At 41.8% G+C, this 23,459-nt stretch overlaps 1 protein-coding gene across 1 annotated transcript in view; it reads left to right on the top strand.

The window, feature by feature from the left end:
- The first annotated feature begins 452 nt into the window (after positions 1 to 452).
- Positions 453 to 23,459, top strand: part of adamts9 (ADAM metallopeptidase with thrombospondin type 1 motif, 9) — a 135,983-nt gene continuing 112,976 nt past the window's right edge. Inside the window, exons 1-3 of the mRNA XM_061932261.1 lie at positions 453 to 537; positions 613 to 971; positions 16,674 to 16,839. Of these exons, the coding sequence (XP_061788245.1) occupies positions 453 to 537; positions 613 to 971; positions 16,674 to 16,839 (610 nt within the window). The remainder of the gene's footprint in view (positions 538 to 612; positions 972 to 16,673; positions 16,840 to 23,459) is intronic.

Below are 23,459 nucleotides of genomic sequence, written 5' to 3'. Positions count from 1 at the left end.
CCCCTGGCTGCGGGGGGACGAGAAACCACCCCCCCACCCCCCCCCACGCATGGGCACCTGCAGCGGCATCCGCGCGCAGTAGTGGAACCACCGACCGGGGAGGGGCGTCAGTTCACGCGGGTGCACCTTCGTCCCCTTTCAGCCCCCGCCCCCTCCTCCCCCACGTGGGGCGGGATAGGGGCTGGCGTGGAGGACTGGCGCGGCGTGCTCACACTCACTCGTGGGTCTCAGCTAGTGGAGCAAGCCCACCCCCGTCCTTGCAGCATGCATGTTGACCTGGGATTCTGCGGAGCTCTCACGTCCCAGCAGCAGTGCACCTCGGCGGCCGCAGGACATCCACGCAGGAGTCGGCGGGGATAACGTGGATGTGGCAGGGGGGGAGCAACGAGCCATTATTACTATTATATTTTATTATTATTATTCTATTTATTGCAGTAGTGCCGTGGACCATCATGCATGTGCTCTTTTGGGGCTTGGGGTTCCTGTTTTTCCCGGACTTGATGAACGTAGACGCGAGACTCTCCAAGTCCGGCACAGGTTAGAACTTAGAATGAATGACTTTGTCATCTTTTCACGCACATGCTCTAATATTCCCACTCTCCCCCCCACCAGTAAAGGAGGAGATCGGCGCCTACGAGATCGTGACACCGGTGCGCGTGGACGACGCCGGGGACAAGTTGCCGAGCCGCGCGCACTTCAGGAGGAGGCGGCGCAGCGTGGCGGAGATCCCCGCGGAGCACGGCTGGGCCGCGCCGAATATCCACTACCGGATTTCCGCTTTCGGACAGAGTTACCACCTCAACCTCACGCTGGAGTCGGGATTTATCGGCCCGCGCTACACCGTGACGATACTCGGAGTACCGGCGGCGCGTAACCGCGAGGAGGACACGGAACTCGGACACTGTTTTTACCAGGGGCGCGTGAACGCGCGGGACGAGCGCGCCGCCGTCATCAGCGTGTGCGCCGGATTGGTGAGTTTTTACGCACACGGACTTTTTCCACACTTTAGAACTGCGTGCGCTTAAGAGTGTCAAGTCAGCGATTGGCTGCGTGACGTTGTGACGTCAGCGTGGTTGCTGACGTGCTTACGCACGCCTGTAGTAGACGTGTGACGTCACCACTCCGAGACTTGCAGACTTGTGGGACTAGTGCCACTTTTTCTTGTTTTAATTGATTATTCAAGGTGACTAATTAGTTACATCGCACTTCTCCAACTAAGACGAATTAGCCAAATTAGTTTGTGGTCTTTTGTCAGTTACACGTTTCGGAAAAAGTAGCCCTGTTATGCACGTCCACTGGTTGTCAGGGTGATATAATTAGGATTCCCTCCATGATAATTGTCATGTCCTTCTGAAAACAGGTGTCCACTGTAGTGGACGATTTGTTTGAGGTCTTTTGTCAGTTACAAATTTCGGAAAAAGTAGCCCTGTTATGCACTTCTACAAATGTCCACTGCAGAGGACGCTGGTTTCTTCAGAATGACATAATTAAAATCCCCCCCCATGACAAGTGTCCACTGCAGTGGACGATTATTTGTGGTCTGTTTTTTTGTCAGTGTTACAAATGTCCACTGCAGAGGACGTTTGTGGACAGGCGTAACAAGGCGACTTCATCTGAAATACGTAACTCTGACAAAAGACCACATTTGTCCACTACAGTGGACATTTGTTTGAAGTCTTTTGTCAGTTACACATTTCGGAAAAAGTAGCCTTGTTATGCATGTTCACAAATGTCCACTGCAGAGGACGCTGGTTCTCAGAATGACATAATTAAAGTCACCCCCCCCCCCCCCCCCATGACAAGTGTCCACTGCAGTGGACGATTATTTGTGGTCTGTTTTTTTTTTGTCAGTGTTACAAATGTCCACTGCAGAGGACGTTTGTGGACAGGCTACTTCATCTGAAACGCGTAACTCTGACAAAAAGATCACATTTGTCCACTGCAGTGGACATTTGTTTGAGGTCTTTTGTCAGTTACAAATTTCGGAAAAAGTAGCCTTGTTATGCATGTCCACTGCAGAGGACGCTGGTTCTCAGAATGACATAATTAAAGTCCCCCCCATGACAAGTGTCCACTGCAGTGGACGATTATTTGTGGTCTGTTTTTTTGTCAGTGTTACAAATGTCCACTGCAGAGGACGTTTGTGGACAGGCTACTTCATCTGAAACGCGTAACTCTGACAAAAAGATCACATTTGTCCACTACAGTGGACATTTGTTTGAGGTCTTTTGTCAGTTACAAATTTCGGAAAAAGTAGCCTTGTTATGCATGTTCACAAATGTCCACTGCAGAGGACGCTGGTTTCTTCAGAATGACATAATTAAAATCCCCCCCATGACAAGTGTCCACTGCAGTGGACGATTACTTGAGGTCTGTTTTTTTTTGTCAGTGTTACAAATGTCCACTGCAGAGGACGTTTGTGGACAGGCTACTTCATCTGAAACGCGTAACTCTGACAAAAAGATCACATTTGTCCACTGCAGTGGACATTTGTTTGAGGTCTTTTGTCAGTTACAAATTTCGGAAAAAGTAGCCTTTTTATGCACTTCCACAAATGTCCACTGTAGAGGACGCTGGTTCTCAGAATGACATAATTAAAATCCCCCCCATGACAAGTGTCCACTGTAGTGGACGATTTGTTTGTGGTCAGTGTTACAAATGTCCACTGCAGAGGACGTTTGTGGACATGCGTAACAAGGCTACTTCATCTGAAATACGTAACTCTGACAAAAGACCACATTTGTCCACTAGAGTGGACATTTGTTTGAGGTCTTTTGTCAGTTACAAATTTCGGAAAAAGTAGCCTTGTTATGCATGTCCACTGCAGAGGACGCTGGTTCTCAGAATGACATAATTAAAGTCCCCCCCATGACAAGTGTCCACTGCAGTGGACGATTATTTGTGGTCTGTTTTTTTTGTCAGTGTTACAAATGTCCACTGCAGAGGACGTTTGTGGACAGGCTACTTCATCTGAAACGCGTAACTCTGACAAAAAGATCACATTTGTCCACTACAGTGGACATTTGTTTGAGGTCTTTTGTCAGTTACAAATTTCGGAAAAAGTAGCCCTGTTATGCACTTCCACAAATGTCCACTGCAGAGGACGCTGGTTTCTTCAGAATGACATAATTAAAATCCCCCCCATGACAAGTGTCCACTGCAGTGGACGATTACTTGTGGTCTGTTTTTTTTTTTGTCAGTGTTACAAATGTCCACTGCAGAGGACGTTTGTGGAGAGGCTACTTCATCTGAAACGTGTAACTCTGACAAAAAGATCACATTTGTCCACTGCAGTGGACATTTGTTTGAGGTCTTTAGTCAGTTACAAATTTCAGAAAAAGTAGCCTTGTTATGCATGTTCACAAATGTCCACTGCAGAGGACGTTGGTTCTGAGAGTGCTATCATTAGGATTCCCTCCATGACAAGTGTCATTCATCCATCCATCCATCTTCTTCCGCTTATCCGATGTCCTTCTGAAAACATGTGTCCACTGTAGTGGACAATTTGTTTGTAGTCTTTTGTCAATTACAAATTTCGGAAAAAGTAGCCCTGTTATGCACTTCCACAAATGTCCACTGTAGAGGACGCTGGTTCTTAGAATAAGATGATTAAAATCCCCCCCATGACAAGTGTCCACTGCAGTGGACGATTATTTGTGGTCTGTTTTTTTGTCAGTGTTACAAATGTCCACTGCAGAGGACATTTTTTTTGTCAGTGTTACAAATGTCCAATGCAGAGGACGTTGGTGGACATGCGTAACAAGGCCACTTTATCTGAAATACGTAACTCTGACAAAAGACCACAGGTGTCCACTGCAGTGGACATTTGTTTGAGGTCTTTTGTCAGTTACAAATTTCGGAAAAAGTAGCCCTGTTATGCACTTCCACAAATGTCCACTGCAGAGGACGCTGGTTTCTTCAGAATGACATAATTAAAATCCCCCCCATGACAAGTGTCCACTGCAGTGGACGATTACTTGAGGTCTGTTTTTTTTTGTCAGTGTTACAAATGTCCACTGCAGAGGACGTTTGTGGACAGGCTACATCATCTGAAACGTGTAACTCTGACAAAAAGATCACATTTGTCCACTGCAGTGGACATTTGTTTGAGGTCTTTAGTCAGTTACAAATTTCGGAAAAGGTAGCCTTGTTATGCATGTTCACAAATGTCCACTGCAGAGGACGTTGGTTCTCAGAGTGCTATCATTAGGATTCCCTCCATGACAAGTGTCATCCATCCATCCATCCATCCATCCATCTTCTTCTGCTTATCCGATGTCCTTCCGAAAACAGGTGTCCACTGTAGTGGACGATTTGTTTGTAGTCTTTTGTCAGTAGTAGCCCTGTTATGCACTTCCACAAATGTCCACTGCAGAGGACTCTGGTTCTCAGAATGACATTATTAAACCCCCCCCCCCATGACAAGTGTCCACTGTAGTGGACGATTATTTGTGGTCTGTTTTTGTCAGTGTTACAAATGTCCACTGCAGAGGACGTTTGTGGACAGGCTACTTCATCTGAAACGCGTAACTCTGACAAAAGACCACATTGGTCCACTGCAGTGGACATTTGTTTGAGGTCTTTAGTCGGTTACAAATTTCGAAAAAAGTAGCCTTGTTATGCATGTTCACAAATGTCCACTGCAGAGGACGTTGGTTCTCAGAGTGCTATCATTAGGATTCCCTCCATGACAAGTGTCATCCATCTATCCATCCATCCATCCATCTTCTTCCGCTTATCCGATGTCCTTCTGAAACAGGTGTCCACTGTAGTGGACAATTTGTTTGTAGTCTTTTGTCAATTACAAATTTCGGAAAAAGTAGCCCTGTTATGCACTTCCACAAATGTCCACTGTAGAGGACGCTGGTTCTCAGAATAAGATGATTAAAATCCCCCCCATGACAAGTGTCCACTGCAGTGGACTATTATTTGTGGTCTGTTTTTTTGTCAGTGTTACAAATGTCCACTGCAGAGGACATTTTTTTTGTCAGTGTTACAAATGTCCAATGCAGAGGACGTTGGTGGACATGCGTAACAAGGCCACTTTATCTGAAATACGTAACTCTGACAAAAGACCACAGGTGTCCACTGCAGTGGACATTTGTTTGAGGTCTTTTGTCAGTTACAAATTTCGGAAAAAGTAGCCCTGTTATGCACGTCCACTGTAGAGGACACTGGTTGTCAGGGTGATATAATTAGGATTCCCTACATGACAATTGCCATGTCCTTCTGAAAACAGGTGTCCACTGTAGTGGACGATTTGTTTGTAGTCTTTTGTCAGTAACACAACTCGGAAAAGTAGCCCTGTTATGCACGTCCACAAATGTCCACTGCAGAGGACGCTGGTTTTCAAGATAACATAATTGAGATTCTCTCCATTAAGTACCATGTCCTCTGCAGTGGACGTTTGCGCGTAACAAGGCTACTTCATCTGAAGTACGTAACTCTGACAAAAGACCACATTTGTCCACTGCAGTGGACATTTGTTTGAGGTCTTTAGTCGTTTACACATTTCAGAAAAAGTAGCCTTGTTGTGCATGTCCACAAATGTCCACTGCAGAAGACGTTTGTTTGTGGTTTGGTTTTCTTGTCATGCAAATGTCCACTGGAGAGGACGCTGGTTTTCAGAATGATATAATTGAGATTCTCTCCATTAAGTACCATGTCCTCTACAGTGGACGTTTGTGCGTAACAAGGCTACTTCATCTGAAACGCGTAACTCTGACAAAAGACCACATTTGTCCACCACAGTGGACATTTGTTTGAGGTCTTTAGTCTGTTCCAAATTTCGGAAAAAGTAGCCTTGTTATGCATGTTCACAAATGTCCACTGCAGAGGACGTTGGTTCTCAGGGTGATATAATTAGGATTCCCTCCATGACAAGTGTCATGTCCTTCTGAAAACAGGTGTCCACTGCAGTGGACATTTCTTTGTAGTCTTTTGTCAGTTACAAATTTCGGAAAAAGTAGCCCTGTTATGCATGTCCACAAATGTCCACTGCAGAGGACGCTGGTTTTCAAGATGACATAATTAATATTCCCTCCATGACACGTGCCATGTACGTCTGAATACAAGTGTCCACTGGAGTGGACGTTTGTTTGTGGTCTATTGTCTGTCACGTGGGGGTCGCATATTGATGCGGGATCGTTCCTTCCGTGCAACACGGACACTCCGGACAAAAACGTGAAGGTATGAGGTGATTTATTTACACAATAAACAGAAAACAAGCAAAAGAAAAGCGTGCCGAACGCACGGGAAGCTAAGGCTAAACTTAGCACAGGACTCAGAAACATGAAAACAAACCAACGTGATGTAGCTTACCGCAAACAAGGAGCACAGGACGAGTGAACAGAAAGGCAGGCTTAAATAGTGTCAGTGATGAAAAACAGGTGCGCGTCGAGAACACAAGCGGCAGGTGAAAATAATAAGTAACCATGGTGACGAAACAAACTCACAGGTGCACAAGCAATAACTAAAGGAGTCCAAAACTAACCAAACATAACTAAGCAAAACATGATCCGACCACGGATCATGACAGAGCCCCCCCCTTAAGGACAGATTCTAGATGTCCTAAAAAAAAAAAAACACATGCAGGGTCAAAAGTCACGGGAGGGCGGAGGGAGGACTTGGCGGTGGGTCGCCAGGCCAAGTGTCCCCGAATCCATCGAGGCAAAGTCAAGTGGCGGCGGCGAGTGGAGCGCCGCTGCAGCAGGCGAGGCGGGCGCCCAGGGAATGGCCACATTGGTGGCCGACTGGGAGGTGGGCGCACTTGGCAAGGCGGGCGCCCAGGGAATGGCCACATTGGTGGCCGACTGGGAGGTGGCCGCACTTGGCGAGGCGGACGACCAGGGAGCGGCCACATCCGTGGCCGACTGGGAGGTGGGCGCACTTGGCGAGGCGGAACAAGCAATAACTAAAGGAGTCCAAAACTAACCAAACATAACTAAACAAAACATGATCCGACCACGGATCATGACATTGTCAGTAACAGTTTTTGGAAAAAGTAGCACAGTTATGCATGTCCACAAATGTCCACTGCAGAGGACGCTGGCTCCCATGGTGATATAATAAAGATTCCCTCCATGACAATGAAAACAAGTGTCCACTGCAGTGGACATTTGTTTGTGGTCTTTTGTCAGTTACACATTTTGGAAAAAGTAGCCCTGTTATGCATGTCCACAACAAAGGACGTTGGTTCTCAGAGTGATATAATGACAAGTGCCATATTGGGAAAAACAAGTGTCCACTACAGTGGACGTTTGTTTGTGGTCTATTTTTTTTGTCAGACAAATGTCCATTGCAGAGGACGCTGGTTCTCAGGGTGATATAATAAAGAGTCTCCATGACAATGAAAACAAGTGTCCACTGCAGTGGACCTCTGTTTGTGGTCTGTTTATGTCAGAGTTGCAAGTGTCCACTGCAGAGGACGCTGGTTTTCAGGATAAAATAATTGAGATTCTCTCCATTAAGTACCATGTCCTCTACATAGGACGTTTGTGGACAAGGCTACATCATATGAAATACGTAACTCTGACAAAAGACCACATGTGTCCACTGCAGTGGACATTTGTTTGAGGTCTTTTGTGAGTTTCAAATTTCGCAAAAAGTAACCTTGTTGTGCTTGTCCACAAATGTCCACTACAGAGGACGCTGGTTCTCAGGGTTCTCATGTCCTCCTGATAACAAGTGTCCACTGTAGTGGACGTTTGTGGACATTCATAACAGGGCTACTTTTTTCTGGAATTTGCAAATCTGACTAAATACACACGTTTCCTCTGCAGTGGACATTTGTATGTCTGTTTTCTTTTAGGTCACTTACAAACGTCTATTGCAGTGGACGCTGGTTTAGTAGGACATGATATCCTCCTGTGAACTAGCGTCCTTTGCAGTGGACAATCGTTTGTGGCCTATTTCATTGCTCAGATTAAACATTTCGGGGGAAAATAGTCCTGTTATGCATGTTCACAAATGTCCACTGAGGAGGACGCTGGTTGTCATGTCCTCCTGATAACAGGTGTCCACTGTAGTGGACGGTTGTGGACGTGCATAACAGGACTACTTTTTTGGGGGAATTTGCAAATCTGACTAAATACCACATGTTTCCTCTGTGGTGGAACATTTTTTATCGTTTGTTTTTGGTTTTTTGTCACCTCCATTTTTTATCGTTTGTTTTTGTTTTTTTGTCACTTAAAAACGTCCATTGCAGTGGACGCTGGTTTAGTAGGATATGATATCCTAATGTGAACTAGTGTCCCATGCAGTGGACAATCGTTTGTGGCCTATTTCATTGCTCAGATTACACATTTCCGGGGAAAATAATCTGTATGTTCACAAATGTCCACTGAGGAGGACGTTGGTTCTCAGGGTTCCGATGTCCTCCTGATAACAATTGTCCAGTGCAGTGGACGTTTGTGGACATGCATAACAGGGCTACTTTTTTCTGAAATCTGACTAAATACCACATGTTTCTTCTGCAGTGGACATTTTTTTTTTTTTTTTCAGTTTAGTTTTTTTTGGTCACTTAAAAACGTCCATTGCAGTGGACGCTGCTTTAGTAGGATATGATATCCTCCTGTGAACTAGCAACCTTTGCAGTGAACAATTGTTTGTGGCCTATTTTATTGGTCAGATTACACAGTTCATGGTAAAATAGTCCCAATATGCATGTTCACAAATGTCCACTGCAGAGGACGCTGGTTCTCATGTCCTCCTGATAACAAGTGTCCACTGTAGTGGACGGTTGTAGACGTGCATAACAGGTCTACTTTTGGGGGGGAAATTTGCAAATCTGACTAAATACCACATGTTTCCTCTGCAGTGGACATTTTTTTATCGTTTGTTTTTGTTTTTTTGTCACTTACAAATGTCCATTGCAGTGGACGCTGGTTTAGTAGAATATGATATCCTCCTGTGAACTAGCGTCCTTTGCAGTGGACAAGCGTTTGTGGCCTATTTCATTGCTCAGATTGCACATTTCGGGGGGGAAATAGTCCCGTTATACGTGTTCACAAATGTCCACTGCAGAGAACGCTAGTTCTCAGGGTTCCCATGTCCTCCTGATAACAAGTGTCCACTGTAGTGGACGTTTGTGGACATGCATAACAGGGCTACTTTATTCTGGAATTTGCAAATCTGACTAAATACACACATGTTTCCTCTGCAGTGGACATTTGTATGTCTGTTTTCTTTTAGGTCACTTACAATTGTCCATTGCAGTGGACGCTGGTTTAGTAAGATATTATATCCTCCTGTGAACCAGTGTCCTTTGTAGTGGATAATAGTTTTTGGCCTATTTTATTGCTCAGATTACACATTTTGTGGGGAAATGGTCCTATTATGCATGTTCACAAATGTCCACTGAGGAGGATGTTGATTCTCAGGGTTTCCCTGTCCTCCTGATAACAAGTGTCCACTGTAGTGGACGTTTGTGGACATGCATAACAGGGCTACTTTTTTCTGGAATTTGCAAATCTGACTAAATACACACATGTTTCCTCTGCAGTGGACATTTTTATGTCTGTTTTCTTTTAGGTCACTTACAATTGTCCATTGCAGTGGACGCTGGTTTAGTAAGATATTATATCCTCCTGTGAACCAGCGTCCTTTGTAGTGGACAAACATTTGTGGCCTATTTCATTGCTCAGATTACACATTTCACAAATGTCCACTGAGGATGACGTTGGTTCTCATGTCCTCCTGATAACAGGTGTCCACTGTAGTGGACGGTTGTGGATGTGCATAACAGGTCTACTTTTTTGGGGGAATTTGCAAATCTGACTAAATACCACGTTTCCTCTGCAGTGGACATTTTTTTATCGTTTGTTTTTGTTTTTTTGTCACTTACAAATGTCCATTGCAGTGGACGCTAGTTTCGTAAGATATGATATCCTCCTGTGAACCAGCGTCCTTTGCAGTGGACAATCGTTTGTAGCCTATTTCATTGCTCAGATTGCACATTTCGGGGGAAAATTGTCCCGTTATGTATGTTCACAAATGTCCACTGTAGAGGACGCTGGTTTTCAGGCTGACACTATGTCCTCCTGATAACAATTGTCCACTGTAGTGGACGTTTGTGGACAGGCAAAACAGCGCCACGTTTTGTGGAAATTCGTAAATCTGACTAAATACCACATGTTTCCTCTGCAATTTGTGTGTTGTTGTTTTTTTTGGTCACTTACAAACGTCCATTGCAAAGGACGCTGGTTTAGTAGGACATGGCACTTCCCAGCAGGCACAAGACATTAAAACAACGTTGAGAACTTGTTGATTTAGGTCCTGACTTTGAGCAACTCAAACATAACGTTGGAACGACATGCTTTTGATGTTGATTTGACCATTGAAATTTGGTCATTTCCCAACTAAAATCCTACAACCCAAATACAACACTGAAACAACATGCTTTTTGACCACGTTTAATCAATGTTGGGTTTTAACGTTGATTTGACCATTGAAATTTGATCATTTTCCAACCAATATTATGCAACACAAATACAACGTTGAAACAACATACTTTTCAATGACGTTTATTCAATGTTGGGTTCTGACGTTGATTTGACCATTGAAATGTTGTAATTTCCCAACCGATATTCTACAACACAAAAACAACGTTGAAACAACATGCTTTTTGACAACGTTTATTCAATGTCAGGTTGTGAGGTTGATTTGACCATTGAAAGTTGGTCATTTCCCAACCATAATCCTACAACTCAAATACAACGCTGAAACTACATGCTTTTTGACGACGTTGATTTGACCATTGAAATTTGGTCATTTTCCAACCAATATTATGCAACACAAATACAACGTTGAAACAACATGCTTTTTGACGACGTTGATTTGACCATTGAAATTTGGTCATTTCCCAACCAATATGCTACAACACAAATACAACGTTGAAAAAACATGCTTTTTGATGACGTTTAATCAATGTTGGGGTCTGATGTTGATTTTACCATTGAAATTTGGTCATTTTCCCAACCAATATCCTACAACACAAATACAATGCTAAAACAACATGCTTTTTGACGACGTTTAATCAATGTTGGGTTCTGAGGTTGATTTGACCGTTGAAATTTGGTCATTTCTCAACCGATATCCTACAACACAAACACAACGTTGAAACAACATGCTTTTTGACAACGTTTATTCAATGTTGGGTTCTGACGTTGATTTGACCATTGAATTTTGGTCATTTTACCAACCAATATCTTACAACATAAATACAACGTTGAAACAACATGCTTTTTGACGACGTTGATTTGACCATTGAAATTTGGTCATTTTCCAACCAATATTTTGCAACACAAATACAACGTTGAAACAACATGCTTTTTGACGACGTTTAATCAATGTTGGGTTCTGACGTTGATTTGACCATTGAAATTTGGTCATTTTCCCAACCAATATCTTACAACACAAATACAACGTTGAAACAACATGCTTTTTGATGACGTTGATTTGACCATTGAAATTTGGTCATTTTCCAATCAATATTTTGCAACACAAATACAACGTTGAAACAACATGCTTTTTGACAACGTTTAATCAATGTTGGGGTCTGAAGTTGATTTGACAATTGAAATTTGGTCATTTTCCCAACCAATATCCTACAACACAAATACAAAACGCTGAAGCAACATGCTTTTTGACGACGTTGATTTGACCATTGAAATTTGGTCATTTTCCAACCAATATTTTGCAACACAAACACAACGTTGAAACAACATTCTTTTTGACGACGTTCAATCAATGTTGGGGTCTGAAGTTGATTTGACCATTGAAATTTGGTCGTTTTCCCAACCAATATCCTACAACACAAATACAACGCTGGAACAACATGCTTTTTGACGACGTTGATTTGACCATTGAAATTTGGTCATTTCCCAACCAATATGCTACAACACAAATTCATCGTTGAAACAACATGCTTTTTGACGACGTTTATTCAATGTTGGGTTGTGACGTTGATTCGACCATTGAATTTTGGTCATTTCCCAACCAATATTCTACAACACAAACACAACGTTAAAAGAACATGCTTCTTGACGACGTTTAATCAATGTTGGGATCTGACGTTGATTTGACCATTGAAATTTGGTCATTTCCCAACCGATATGCTACAACACAAATTCAACGTTGAAAAAACATGCTTTTTGACGACGTTTAATCAATGTTGGGGTCTGACGTTGATTTGACCATTGAAATTTGGTCATTTCCCAACCATAATCCTACAACTCAAATACAACATTGACACAACATGCTTTTTGACGACATTTAATCAATGTTGGGTTCTAACGTTGATTTGACCATTGAAATTTGGTCATTTTCCCAACCAATATCCTACAACACAAATACAACGCTGAAACAACATGCTTTTTGACGACGTTGATTTGACCATTGAAATTTGGTCATTTTCTAACCAATATTTTGCAACACAAATACAACGTTGAAACAACATGCTTTTTGACGACGTTGATTTGACCATTGAAATTTGATCATTTTCCAACCAATATTATACAACACAAACACAACGTTGAAACAACATGCTTTTTGACGACGTTTATTCAATGTTGGGTTGTGACGTTGATTTGACCATTGAATTTTGGTCATTTCCCAACCAATATCCTACAACACAAACACAACGTTAAAAGAACATGCTTTTTGACAACGTTTAATCAATGTTGCGTTCTGACGTTGATTTAACCATTGAAATTTGGTCATTTTCCCAACCAATATCCTACAACAAAAATACAACGCTGAAACAACATGCTTTTTGACGACGTTGATTTGACCATTGAAATTTGGTCATTTTCCCAACCAATATCTTACAACACAAATACAACGTTGAAACAACATGCTTTTTGATGACGTTGATTTGACCATTGAAATTTGGTCATTTTCCAATCAATATTTTGCAACACAAATACAACGTTGAAACAACATGCTTTTTGACAACGTTTAATCAATGTTGCGTTCTGACGTTGATTTAACCATTGAAATTTGGTCATTTTCCCAACCAATATCCTACAACAAAAATACAACGCTGAAACAACATGCTTTTTGACGACGTTGATTTGACCATTGAAATTTGGTCATTTTCCCAACCAATATCTTACAACACAAATACAACGTTGAAACAACATGCTTTTTGATGACGTTGATTTGACCATTGAAATTTGGTCATTTTCCAATCAATATTTTGCAACACAAATACAAGGTTGAAACAACATGCTTTTTGACAACGTTTAAGCAATGTTGGGTTGTGACGTTGATTTGACCATTGAATTTTGGTCATTTCCCAACCGATATCCTACAACACAAATACAACGTTGAAACAACATGCGTTTTGACGACGTTTATTCAATGTTGGGTTCTGACGTTGATTTGACCGTTGAAATTTGGTCATTTCTCAACCGATATCCTACAACACAGACACAACGTTAAAAGAACATGCTTTTTGACGACGTTTAATCAATGTTGCGTTCTGACGTTGATTTGACCATTGAAATTTGATAATTTTCCCAACCAATATCCTACAACACAAACACAACGTTGAAACAACATGCTTTTTGACAATGTTTATTCAATGTTGGGTTATGACGTTGATTTGACTGTTGAAATTTGGTCATTTCCCAACCAATATTCTACAACACAAACACAACGTTGAAACAACATGCTTTTTGACGACGTTTAATCAATGTTGCGTTCTGACGTTGATTTGACCGTTGAAATTTGGTCATTTCCCAACCGATATCCTACAACACAAATACAACGCTGAAACAACATGCTTTTTGACGACGTTGATTTGACCATTGAAATTTGGTCATTTCCCAACCAATATGCTACAACACAAATACAACGTTGAAAAAACATGCTTTTTGACGACGTTTAATCAATGTTGGGGTCTGACGTTGATTTGACCATTGAAATTTGGTCATTTTCCCAACCAATATTCTACAACACAAATACAATGCTGAAACAACATGCTTTTTGACGACGTTTAATCAATGTTGGGTTCTGACGTTGATTTGACCGTTGAAATTTGGTCATTTCTCAACCGATGTCCTACAACACAAACACAACGTTGAAACAACATGCTTTTTGACAACGTTTAATCAATGTTGCGTTCTGACGTTGATTTGACCATTGAAATTGGATAATTTTCCCAACCATAATCCTACAACTCAAATACAACATTGACACAACATGCTTTTTGACGACGTTTAATCAATGTCAGGTTCTGACGTTGATTTGACCATTGAAATTTGGTCATTTTCCCAACCAATATCCTACAACACAAATACAACGTTGAAACAACATGCTTTTTGACAACGTTTATTCAATGTCAGGTTGTGACGTTGATTTGACCATTGAATTTTGGTCATTTCCCAACCAATATTCTACAACACAAACACAACGTTAAAAGAACATGCTTTTTGACGACGTTTAATCAATGTTGGGTTCTGACGTTGATTTGACCGTTGAAATTTGGTCATTTCTCAACCGATATCCTACAACACAAACACAACGTTGAAACAACATGCTTTTTGACGACGTTTAATCAATGTTGCGTTCTGACGTTGATTTGACCATTGAAATTGGATAATTTTCCCAACCATAATCCTACAACTCAAATACAACATTGACACAACATGCTTTTTGACAACGTTTAATCAATGTTGGGTTCTAACCTTGATTTGACCATTGAAATTTGGTAATTTTCCCAACCAATATTCTACAACACAAATACAACGTTGAAACAATATGCTTTTTGATGACGTTGATTTGACCATTGAAATTTGGTCATTTCTCAACCGATATCCTACAACACAAACACAACGTTGAAACAACATGCTTTTTGACAACGTTTATTCAATGTTGGGTTGTGAGTCGTGACGTTGATTTGACCATTGAATTTTGGTCATTTTCCCAACCAATATCCTACAACAAAAATACAACGCTGAAACAACATGCTTTTTGACGACGTTGATTTGACCATTGAAATTTGGTCATTTCTCAACCGATATCCTACAACACAACGTTGAAACAACATGCTTTTCGATGACGTTTATTCAATGTTGGGGTCTGACGTTGATTTCACCATTGAAATTTGGTCATTTTCCCAACCAATATCCTACAACAAAAATACAACGCTGAAACAACATGCTTTTTGACGACGTTGATTTGACCATTGAAATTTGGTCATTTCTCAACCGATATCCTACAACACAAACACAACGTTGAAACAACATGCTTTTTGACAACGTTTATTCAATGTTGGGTTGTGACGTTGATTTGACCATTGAATTTTGGTCATTTCCCAACCAATATTCTACAACACAAACACAACGTTAAAAGAACATGCTTTTTGACGACGTTTAATCAATGTTGCGTTCTGACGTTGATTTGACCATTGAAATTTGATAATTTTCCCAACCAATATTCTACAACACAAACACAAGGTTGAAACAACATGCTTTTTGACAACGTTTAATCAATGTTGGGTTCTGACGTTGATTTGACCATTGAAATTTGGTCATTTTCCCAACCAATATTCTACAACACAAACACAACGCTGAAACCACATGCTTTTTGACGACGTTTAATCAATGTTGGGTTCTGACGTTGATTTGACCATTGAAATTTGGTCATTTTCCCAACCGATATCCTACAACACAAACACAACGTTGAAACAACATGCTTTTTGACGACGTTTAATCAATGTTGCGTTCTGACGTTGATTTGACCTTTGAAATTTGATCATTTTCCCAACCAGTATCCTACAACACAAACACAACGTTGAAACAACATGCATTTTGACAATGTTTATTCAATGTTGGGTTCTGACGTTGATTTGACCATTGAAATTTGATGTCATTCCCCAACCAATATTCTACAACACAAACACAAGGTTGAAACAACATGCTTTTTGACAACGACGTGGATCCAACGTTAGACGTCCACGTTGTCTCAATCGTTGTTTAGAAGTCACATGTACGTATAATCAACGTTGTATCAATGTCTTGTGCCTGCTGGGTTGTCATAAAGGTCAATTATGTGTCCCCTGCAGTGGACAATCGTTTGTTGCCTATTTCATTTGTCGGATTACACATTTCGGGGAAAATGAGTCCCGTTATGCATGTCCACTGCAGAGGACGCTGAGACGTACTTATTGCAAAGCGAGCAGCAAACCTGACCCTGCTGCTACACATAGCATATATTCAGTATTTGTTGACATTAATAGAGATCTGGTCACACACGATTGGTCAGGACCGGGTGAGGCCTGGAAGGGCTTCTCCCGTCAAAAAGCAACACATGGAAAGTGCTTGTTTTGGCACACACTTTATCGTGTGCATGGTCGGCCTCCATGTGGCATTAAATGTGAAGCACTGCACATACAACAGGACTGGGACTGCGCCTGCCAAGAACAGTATACAATCTCCGCGGGTTTCTGATAGCCATCGCTTTTAAGTCCATTCTTATGTGCATGCAAATTCCTCTTTTGGGTGAATGAAGCACATTTGTCTGTTGTTTACTGTAAATATTTCAACACATCGTGCGATAGTCGGTTCAACTTGCCGACACTCCCCTCGGTGCCAACCATCAAGATGTTTGCAGAAAACGCTTCAATAGCTGCATGGAGATTAACTACTTTGTGGGTTTTTCTTTTCCAGTTTGGTACCTTCAGGTCTCCAGAAGGGGAGTATTTTGTCGAGCCCCTTCATAGCTATCAAGGAGAACATTATGAAGAGGAACACACAAAACCTCATATCGTGTACAGGAAGAGCGCCCCCCTCGACAAACAGAAGTCCGGGGAGAGCTCAGCTTGTGACACTTCAGGTAAAGTGGACAATTTTGTGTGCTTTGTGTGTATATATATTATTAATGTTGTAAATACAAATCTATATATCTAGAAAGGTTGGTCCTAAAGAGGTAGGCATTTTTCAGAGGTCTCAAGAAGTTAACAAATACAAGAATGTGTGTGTGTGTTCTTGTATTTCTATCCTTCTTGAGACATCATTAAGGAAAAGTAGCTTCCATATGAGGACCGGTGAACAAGTTAGCACATAAATCATGGTCCCAATACGGAAAACCCATCCATCCATCCATCCATCTTCTTCCGCTTATCCGAGGTCGGGTCGCGGGGTCAGCAGCTTAAGCAGGGAAGCCCAGACTTCCCTCTCCCCAGCCACTTCGTCCAGCTCCTCCCGGGGGATCCCGAGGCGTTCCCAGGCCAGCCGGGAGACATAGTCTTCCCAACGTGTCCTGGGTCTTCCCCGTGGCCTCCTACCGGTCGGACGTGCCCGAAACACCTCCCTAGGGAGGCGTTCGGGTGGCATCCTGACCAGATGCCCGAACCACCTCACCTGGCTCCTCTCGATGTGGAGGAGCAGCGGCTTTACTTTGAGCTCCCCCCGGATGACAGAGCTTCTCACCCTATCTCTAAGGGAGAGCCCCGCTACCCGGCGGAGGAAACTCATTTCGGCCGCTTGTACCCGTGATCTTGTCCTTTCGGTCATGACGCAAAGCTCATGACCATAGGTGAGGATGGGAACGTAGATCGACCAGTAAATCGAGAGCTTTGCCTTCTGGCTCAGCTCCTTCTTCACCACAACGGATCGATACAGTGTCCGCATTACTGAAGACGCCGCACCGATCCGCCTGTCGATCTCACGATCCACTCTTCCCTCACTCGTGAACAAGACTCCGAGGTACTTGAACTCCTCTACTTGGGGCAAGATCTCCTCCCCAACCCGGAGATGGCACTCCACCCTTTACCGGGCGAGAACCATGGACTCGGATTTGGAGGTGCTGATTTCCATCCCAGTCGCTACACACTCGGCTGCGAACCGATCCAGTGAGAGCTGAAGATCTTGGCCAGATGAAGCCATCAGGACCACATCATCTGCAAAAAGCAGAGACCTAAACCAAACCAGATCCCCTCAACGCCCTGACTGCGCCTAGAAATTCTGTCCATAAAGGTTATGAACAGAATCGGTGACAAAGGGCAGCCCTGGCGGAGTCCAACACTCACTGGAAACGTGTCCGACTTACTGCCGGCAATGCGGACCAAGCTCTGGCACTGATCATACAGGGAGCGAACCGCCACAATAAGACAGTCCGTTACCCCATACTCTCTGAGCACTCCCCACAGGACTTCCCGGGGTACACGGTCGAATGCCTTCTCCAAGTCCACAAAGCACATGTAGACTGGTTGAGCAAATTTTCCATGCACCCTCAAGGACCCTGCCGAGAGTATAGAGCTGGTCCACAGTTCCACGACCAGGACGAAAACCACACTGTTCCTCCTGAATCCGAGGTTCGACTATCCGGCGTAGCCTCCTCTCCAGTACACCTGAATAGACCTTACCGGGAAGGCTGAGGAGTGTGATCCCACGATAGTTGGAACACACCCTCCGGTTCCCCTTCTTAAAGAGAGGAACCACCACCCCGGTCTGCCAATCCAGAGGTACCGCCCCCGATGTCCACGCGATGTTGCAGAGTCTTGTCAACCAAGACAGCCCCACAACATCCAGAGCCATAAGGAACTCCGGGCGGATCTCATCCACCCCCGGGGCCTTGCCACCGAGGATGTCTCATTTGCACCCCTGGTGGTGAAATCTATCAAAATTAGGGTGGTCCCAAAAAGGAGGGATTTTTCAAATTGACTTTGATTGATTGATTGAAACTTTTATTAGTAGATTGCACAGTACAGGGGTCCACGTTAATCAATTCATGGACTGTGTGTCGGTTTTGAAAGTGCTCCCCCTCTGGTTAACATATGAAATAACAAGTGTGTGTAAGAAATTGAAATGTGCCCCCTTTGGCCAAAATTAATTTACAAAATTAAATAAATATGTACCGTATTTTTCGGAGTATAAGTCGCTCCGGAGTATAAGTCGCACCTGCCGAAAATGCATAATAAAGAAGGAAAAAAACATATATAAGTCGCACTGGAGTATACGTCGCATTTTTGGGGGAAATGTATTTGATAAAAGCCAACACCAAGAATAGACATTTGAAAGGCAATTTAAAATAAATAAAGTGTAGTGAACAACAGGCTGAATAAGTGTACGTTATATGAGGCATAAATAACCAACTGGTATGTTAACGTAACATATTATGGTAAGAGTCATTCAAATAACTATAACATATAGAACATGCTATACGTTTACCAAACAATCTGTCACTCCTAATCGCTAAATCCCATGAAATCTTATACGTCTAGTCTCTTACGTGAATGAGATAAATAATATTATTTGACATTTTACGCTAATGTGTTAATCATTTCACACATAAGTCGCTCCTGAGTATAAGTCGCACCCCCGGCCAAACTATGAAAAACATTGCGACTTATAGTCCGAAAAATACGGTATATAGAGACATACTGTAATAACTTGAAGTAAATAATGAAGAATAAAAAACAATTAAAAATAAATATAAAAAAATAATTAAAAGCTTACCTTTTTATATTTGCATATTTTGCATATATCATTAATGTTGTAAATACAATTTTTTATATATCTAGAAAGGTTGGTTCTAAAGAGGTAGGCCTTTTTTCGGAGCTCTCAAGGTCAGAAGTACAAGAATGTGTGTGTGCGTGTTCTTGTATTTCTACCCTTCTTGAGACATCAACAAGGAAAAGTAGCTTCCATATGAGGAGGTGTGAACAAGTGATGACATAAATCCTGGTCCCAATACAGAAAAACCATTGCATCTAATAGAGAATGTCTCATTTGCACCCCTGGTGGTGAAATCTATCAAAATGAGGGTGGTCCCAAAAAGGAGGGATTTTTCAAATTGACTGTGCGTCGCTTTTAAAAGTGCTCCCCCTCTGGTCAACATATGAAATAACAAGTGTGTGAAAAAATTTGAAGTGCTCCCCCTTTGGCCAACATATGTAATAAGTGTGTGTACGAAATTGAAATGCGACCCATTTGGCCAAAATTAATTAAAACAAATAAAATAAATATGTATATAGAGACATATTGTAATAACTTGAAGTAAATAATGATGATTAAAAACCAATTACAAACAAAAAAATTCAACAACAACAAAAAATAACTAAAAGCTTACCTTTTTTTATATTTGCTTAATTTGTATATATTATTAATGTTGTAAATACAAATCTATATATCTAGAAAGGTTGGTCCTAAAGAGGTAGGCCTTTTTCGGAGGTCTCAAGAAGGTAACAAATACAGGAATCTGTGTGTCTTCTTGTTTTTCTACCCTTCTTGAGACATCAACAAGGAAAAGTAGCTTCCATATGAGGACCGGTGAACAAGTTAGGACATAAATCATGGTCCCAATACGGAAAACCATTGCATCTGATAGAGAATGTTTTTAAAGATGACATTTTTTATATTTGCATAGTTTGTATGTATTATCAATGTTGTAAAAATATAAATCTTTATATATCTAGAAAGGGTGGTCCTAAAGAGGTAGGCATTTTTCGTAGGTCTCAGGAAGGTAACAAATACAAGAATGTGTGTGTGTTCTTGTATTTCTACCCTTCTTGAACAGCAACAAGGAAAAGTAGCTTCCATATGAGGAGGTGTGAACAAGTTAGAACATAAATCATGGTCCCAATACGGAAAAACCATTACATCTAAAAGAGAATGTCTCATTTGCACCCCTGGTGGTGAAATCTATCAAAATGAGGGTGGTCCCAAAAAGGAGGGATTTTTCAAATCCTCGGTTTTAAAAGTGCTCCCCCTCTGGTCAACATATGAAATAACAAGTGTGTTTAAAAAATCTGAAATGCTCCCCCTCTGGTCAACATATATAATAACAAGTGTGTGTAAGAAATTGAAATGCGCCCCCTTTGGCCAAAATTAATAAAAAAAATAAAATAAAAAAAATGTATATAGAGACATACTGTAATAATTTGAAGGACATAATAAATATCAAAAACCAATTACAAACAAAAAATACAAAAATAAAAAAAATAACTAAAAGCTTACCTTTTTTTTATATTTGCATAGTATGTATATATTATTAATGTTGTAAATACCAATCTTTATATATATCTAGAAAGGGTGGTTCTAAAGAGGTAGGCATTTTCAAGAAGGTAACAAATACAAGAATGTATGTTTGTGTCGTCTTGTATTTCTACCCTTCTTGAGACATCAACAAGGAAAAGTACCTTCCATATGAGGAGGTGTGAACAAGTGATGACATAAATCATGGTCCCAATACAGAAAAATCATTGCATCTAATAGAGAATGTCTCATTTGCACCCCTGGTGGTGAAATCTATCAAAATGAGGGTGGTTCCAAAAAGAAGGGATTTTTCAAATGGACTGTGTGTCGGTTTTAAAAGTGCTCCCCCTCTGGTCAACATATGAAATAACAAGTAATTGAAATGCGCCCCCTTAGGCCAACATTTTTTTTTAAATAAAATAAAATAAAATAAAATATGTATATGGAGACATACTGTAATATCCATCCATCCATTTTCTACAGCTTGTCCCGTTCGGGGTTGCGGGGGGGTGCTAGACTAGAGCCTATAACTTGAGGTAAAAAAAACTACAGCTGTCCGATAATATCGGCCTGCCGATATTGTCGGCCGATAAATGCTTTAAAATGTAACGTCGGAAATTATCGGTATCGGTTTCAAACTCCCGATTTTCCCGGGAGACTCCCGAAAATCTCCCGGGGCAACCGATTTCCACCCGGACAACATTATTGGGGGCGAGCCTTTAGCATCCTCTACAACCTGTCGTCACGTCCGCTTTTCCTCCATACAAACAGCGTGCCGGACCAGTCACATAATATATGCGGCTTTTACACACACACATAAGTGAATGCAATTCATACTTGATCAAGAGCCATACAGGTCACACTGAGGGTGACCGTATAAACAACTTTAACACTGTTACAAATATGCGCCACACACTGTGAACCCACACCAAACAAGAATGACAAACACATTTCGGGAGAACATCCGCACCGTAACACAACAGAACAAATACCCAGAATCCCTTGCAGCACTAACACTACAATATACACCCCCCGCAACACCTTTTTTTTATATTTGCATAGTTTGTATGTATTATCAATGTTGTAAAAATATAAATCTTTATATATCTAGAAAGGGTGGTCCTAAAGAGGTAGGCATTTTTCAGAGGTCTCAAGAAGGTAAGAAATACAAGTGTGTATGTGTGTGTGTGTGTGTGTGTGTGTGTGTGTGTGCAGTCACTTATCAGAACTTGAAATGCGTTCCCACAGATGTCAGCAGTTGCGTCACTCCCAAAGTCTCCACAATCACTGGTATCGGAATATGATTATATGATAGTGAGTTCTTATAGTGATTGCGGGATAATCACGACACACGTCTTACCTGCCACGATTTAAAAAAATATATATATATATTTTGCGAGTTCTCTTTAATTTGCGCACGTTGACATTGTTGCTGGATGGTGTGCATATATATTCCTGCAAAACTTTGTGCTGCACGGTCCCACACAGGAAAAGCCATTTGGAAGTCCTCCCTGGTATCGTCCCATCTCAGTTTACTGGCTGAACTTCCTGTTGACTCTTTGGCTTCCGCTGACTTTGTGATAAGGAAGCCGGGTTGACCCACTAGCATGGAGCGGGAATCGCATGAGGGCAAAGGCTGCGTCAGCTTAAAAGTGCCGAATAATCGAAACGGAGACATTGAGGCAGTAAGATGGAGTCCGTTTACGTCAGCGTCTTTGCTGATGGTGACATCGGATTACATATTGGCGTGGTAGATGATAGCGCGCTAGTATTAGCGACGTTAGCATACTTCAGAGATGCGTGATGAAAAAACAAAATTTGTTAAAAAACTAGCCTAAAACCTTCGCATGATGACATAGGCCAAGTTAGCATACTTCTAAGTATTGAAATGCACTATTTTTAGGTGTATACATACAAAATTACCTGAACAGCTAGCAAAAAACGTTAGCATGCTAATATAAGAGACAAAAATCAAAGATAGCGCCAAGTATCAAAATCCATGATTTTTATTTTAAACATTTGTTTACTGAATTTTTGCCATATACAGTCAAGAAATACAATCAAACGCATGGCAAATGTACTTCCCCCACGATAAGTATATATTAAACAAATACAAATAAACTAGGAAAAAAAAAGAAAACATGCATCAGTCACATATCCATCCATCCATTTTCTACCGCTTATTCCCTTTGGGGTGGCGGGGGGCGCTGGAGCCTAACTCAGCTACAATCGGGCGGAAGGCGGGGTACACCCTGGACAAGTCGCCACCTCATCGCAGGGCCAACACAGATAGACAGACAACATTCACACCCACATCCACACACTAGGGCCAATTTAGTGTTGCCAATCAACTTATCCCCAGGTGCATGTCTTTGGAGGTGGGAGGAAGCCGGAGTACCCGGAGGGAACCCACGCAGTCACGGGGAGAACATGCAAACTCCACACAGAAAGATCCCGAGCCCGGGATTGAACCCAAGA

The sequence above is a fragment of the Nerophis lumbriciformis genome, linkage group LG38 (genome assembly GCF_033978685.3).
Source record: "Nerophis lumbriciformis linkage group LG38, RoL_Nlum_v2.1, whole genome shotgun sequence".
Classification (NCBI taxonomy): domain Eukaryota; kingdom Metazoa; phylum Chordata; class Actinopteri; order Syngnathiformes; family Syngnathidae; genus Nerophis; species Nerophis lumbriciformis.
The sequence above is the reverse complement of the archived record's forward strand: the minus strand, read 5'-3'. Positions and strand labels throughout refer to the sequence as shown.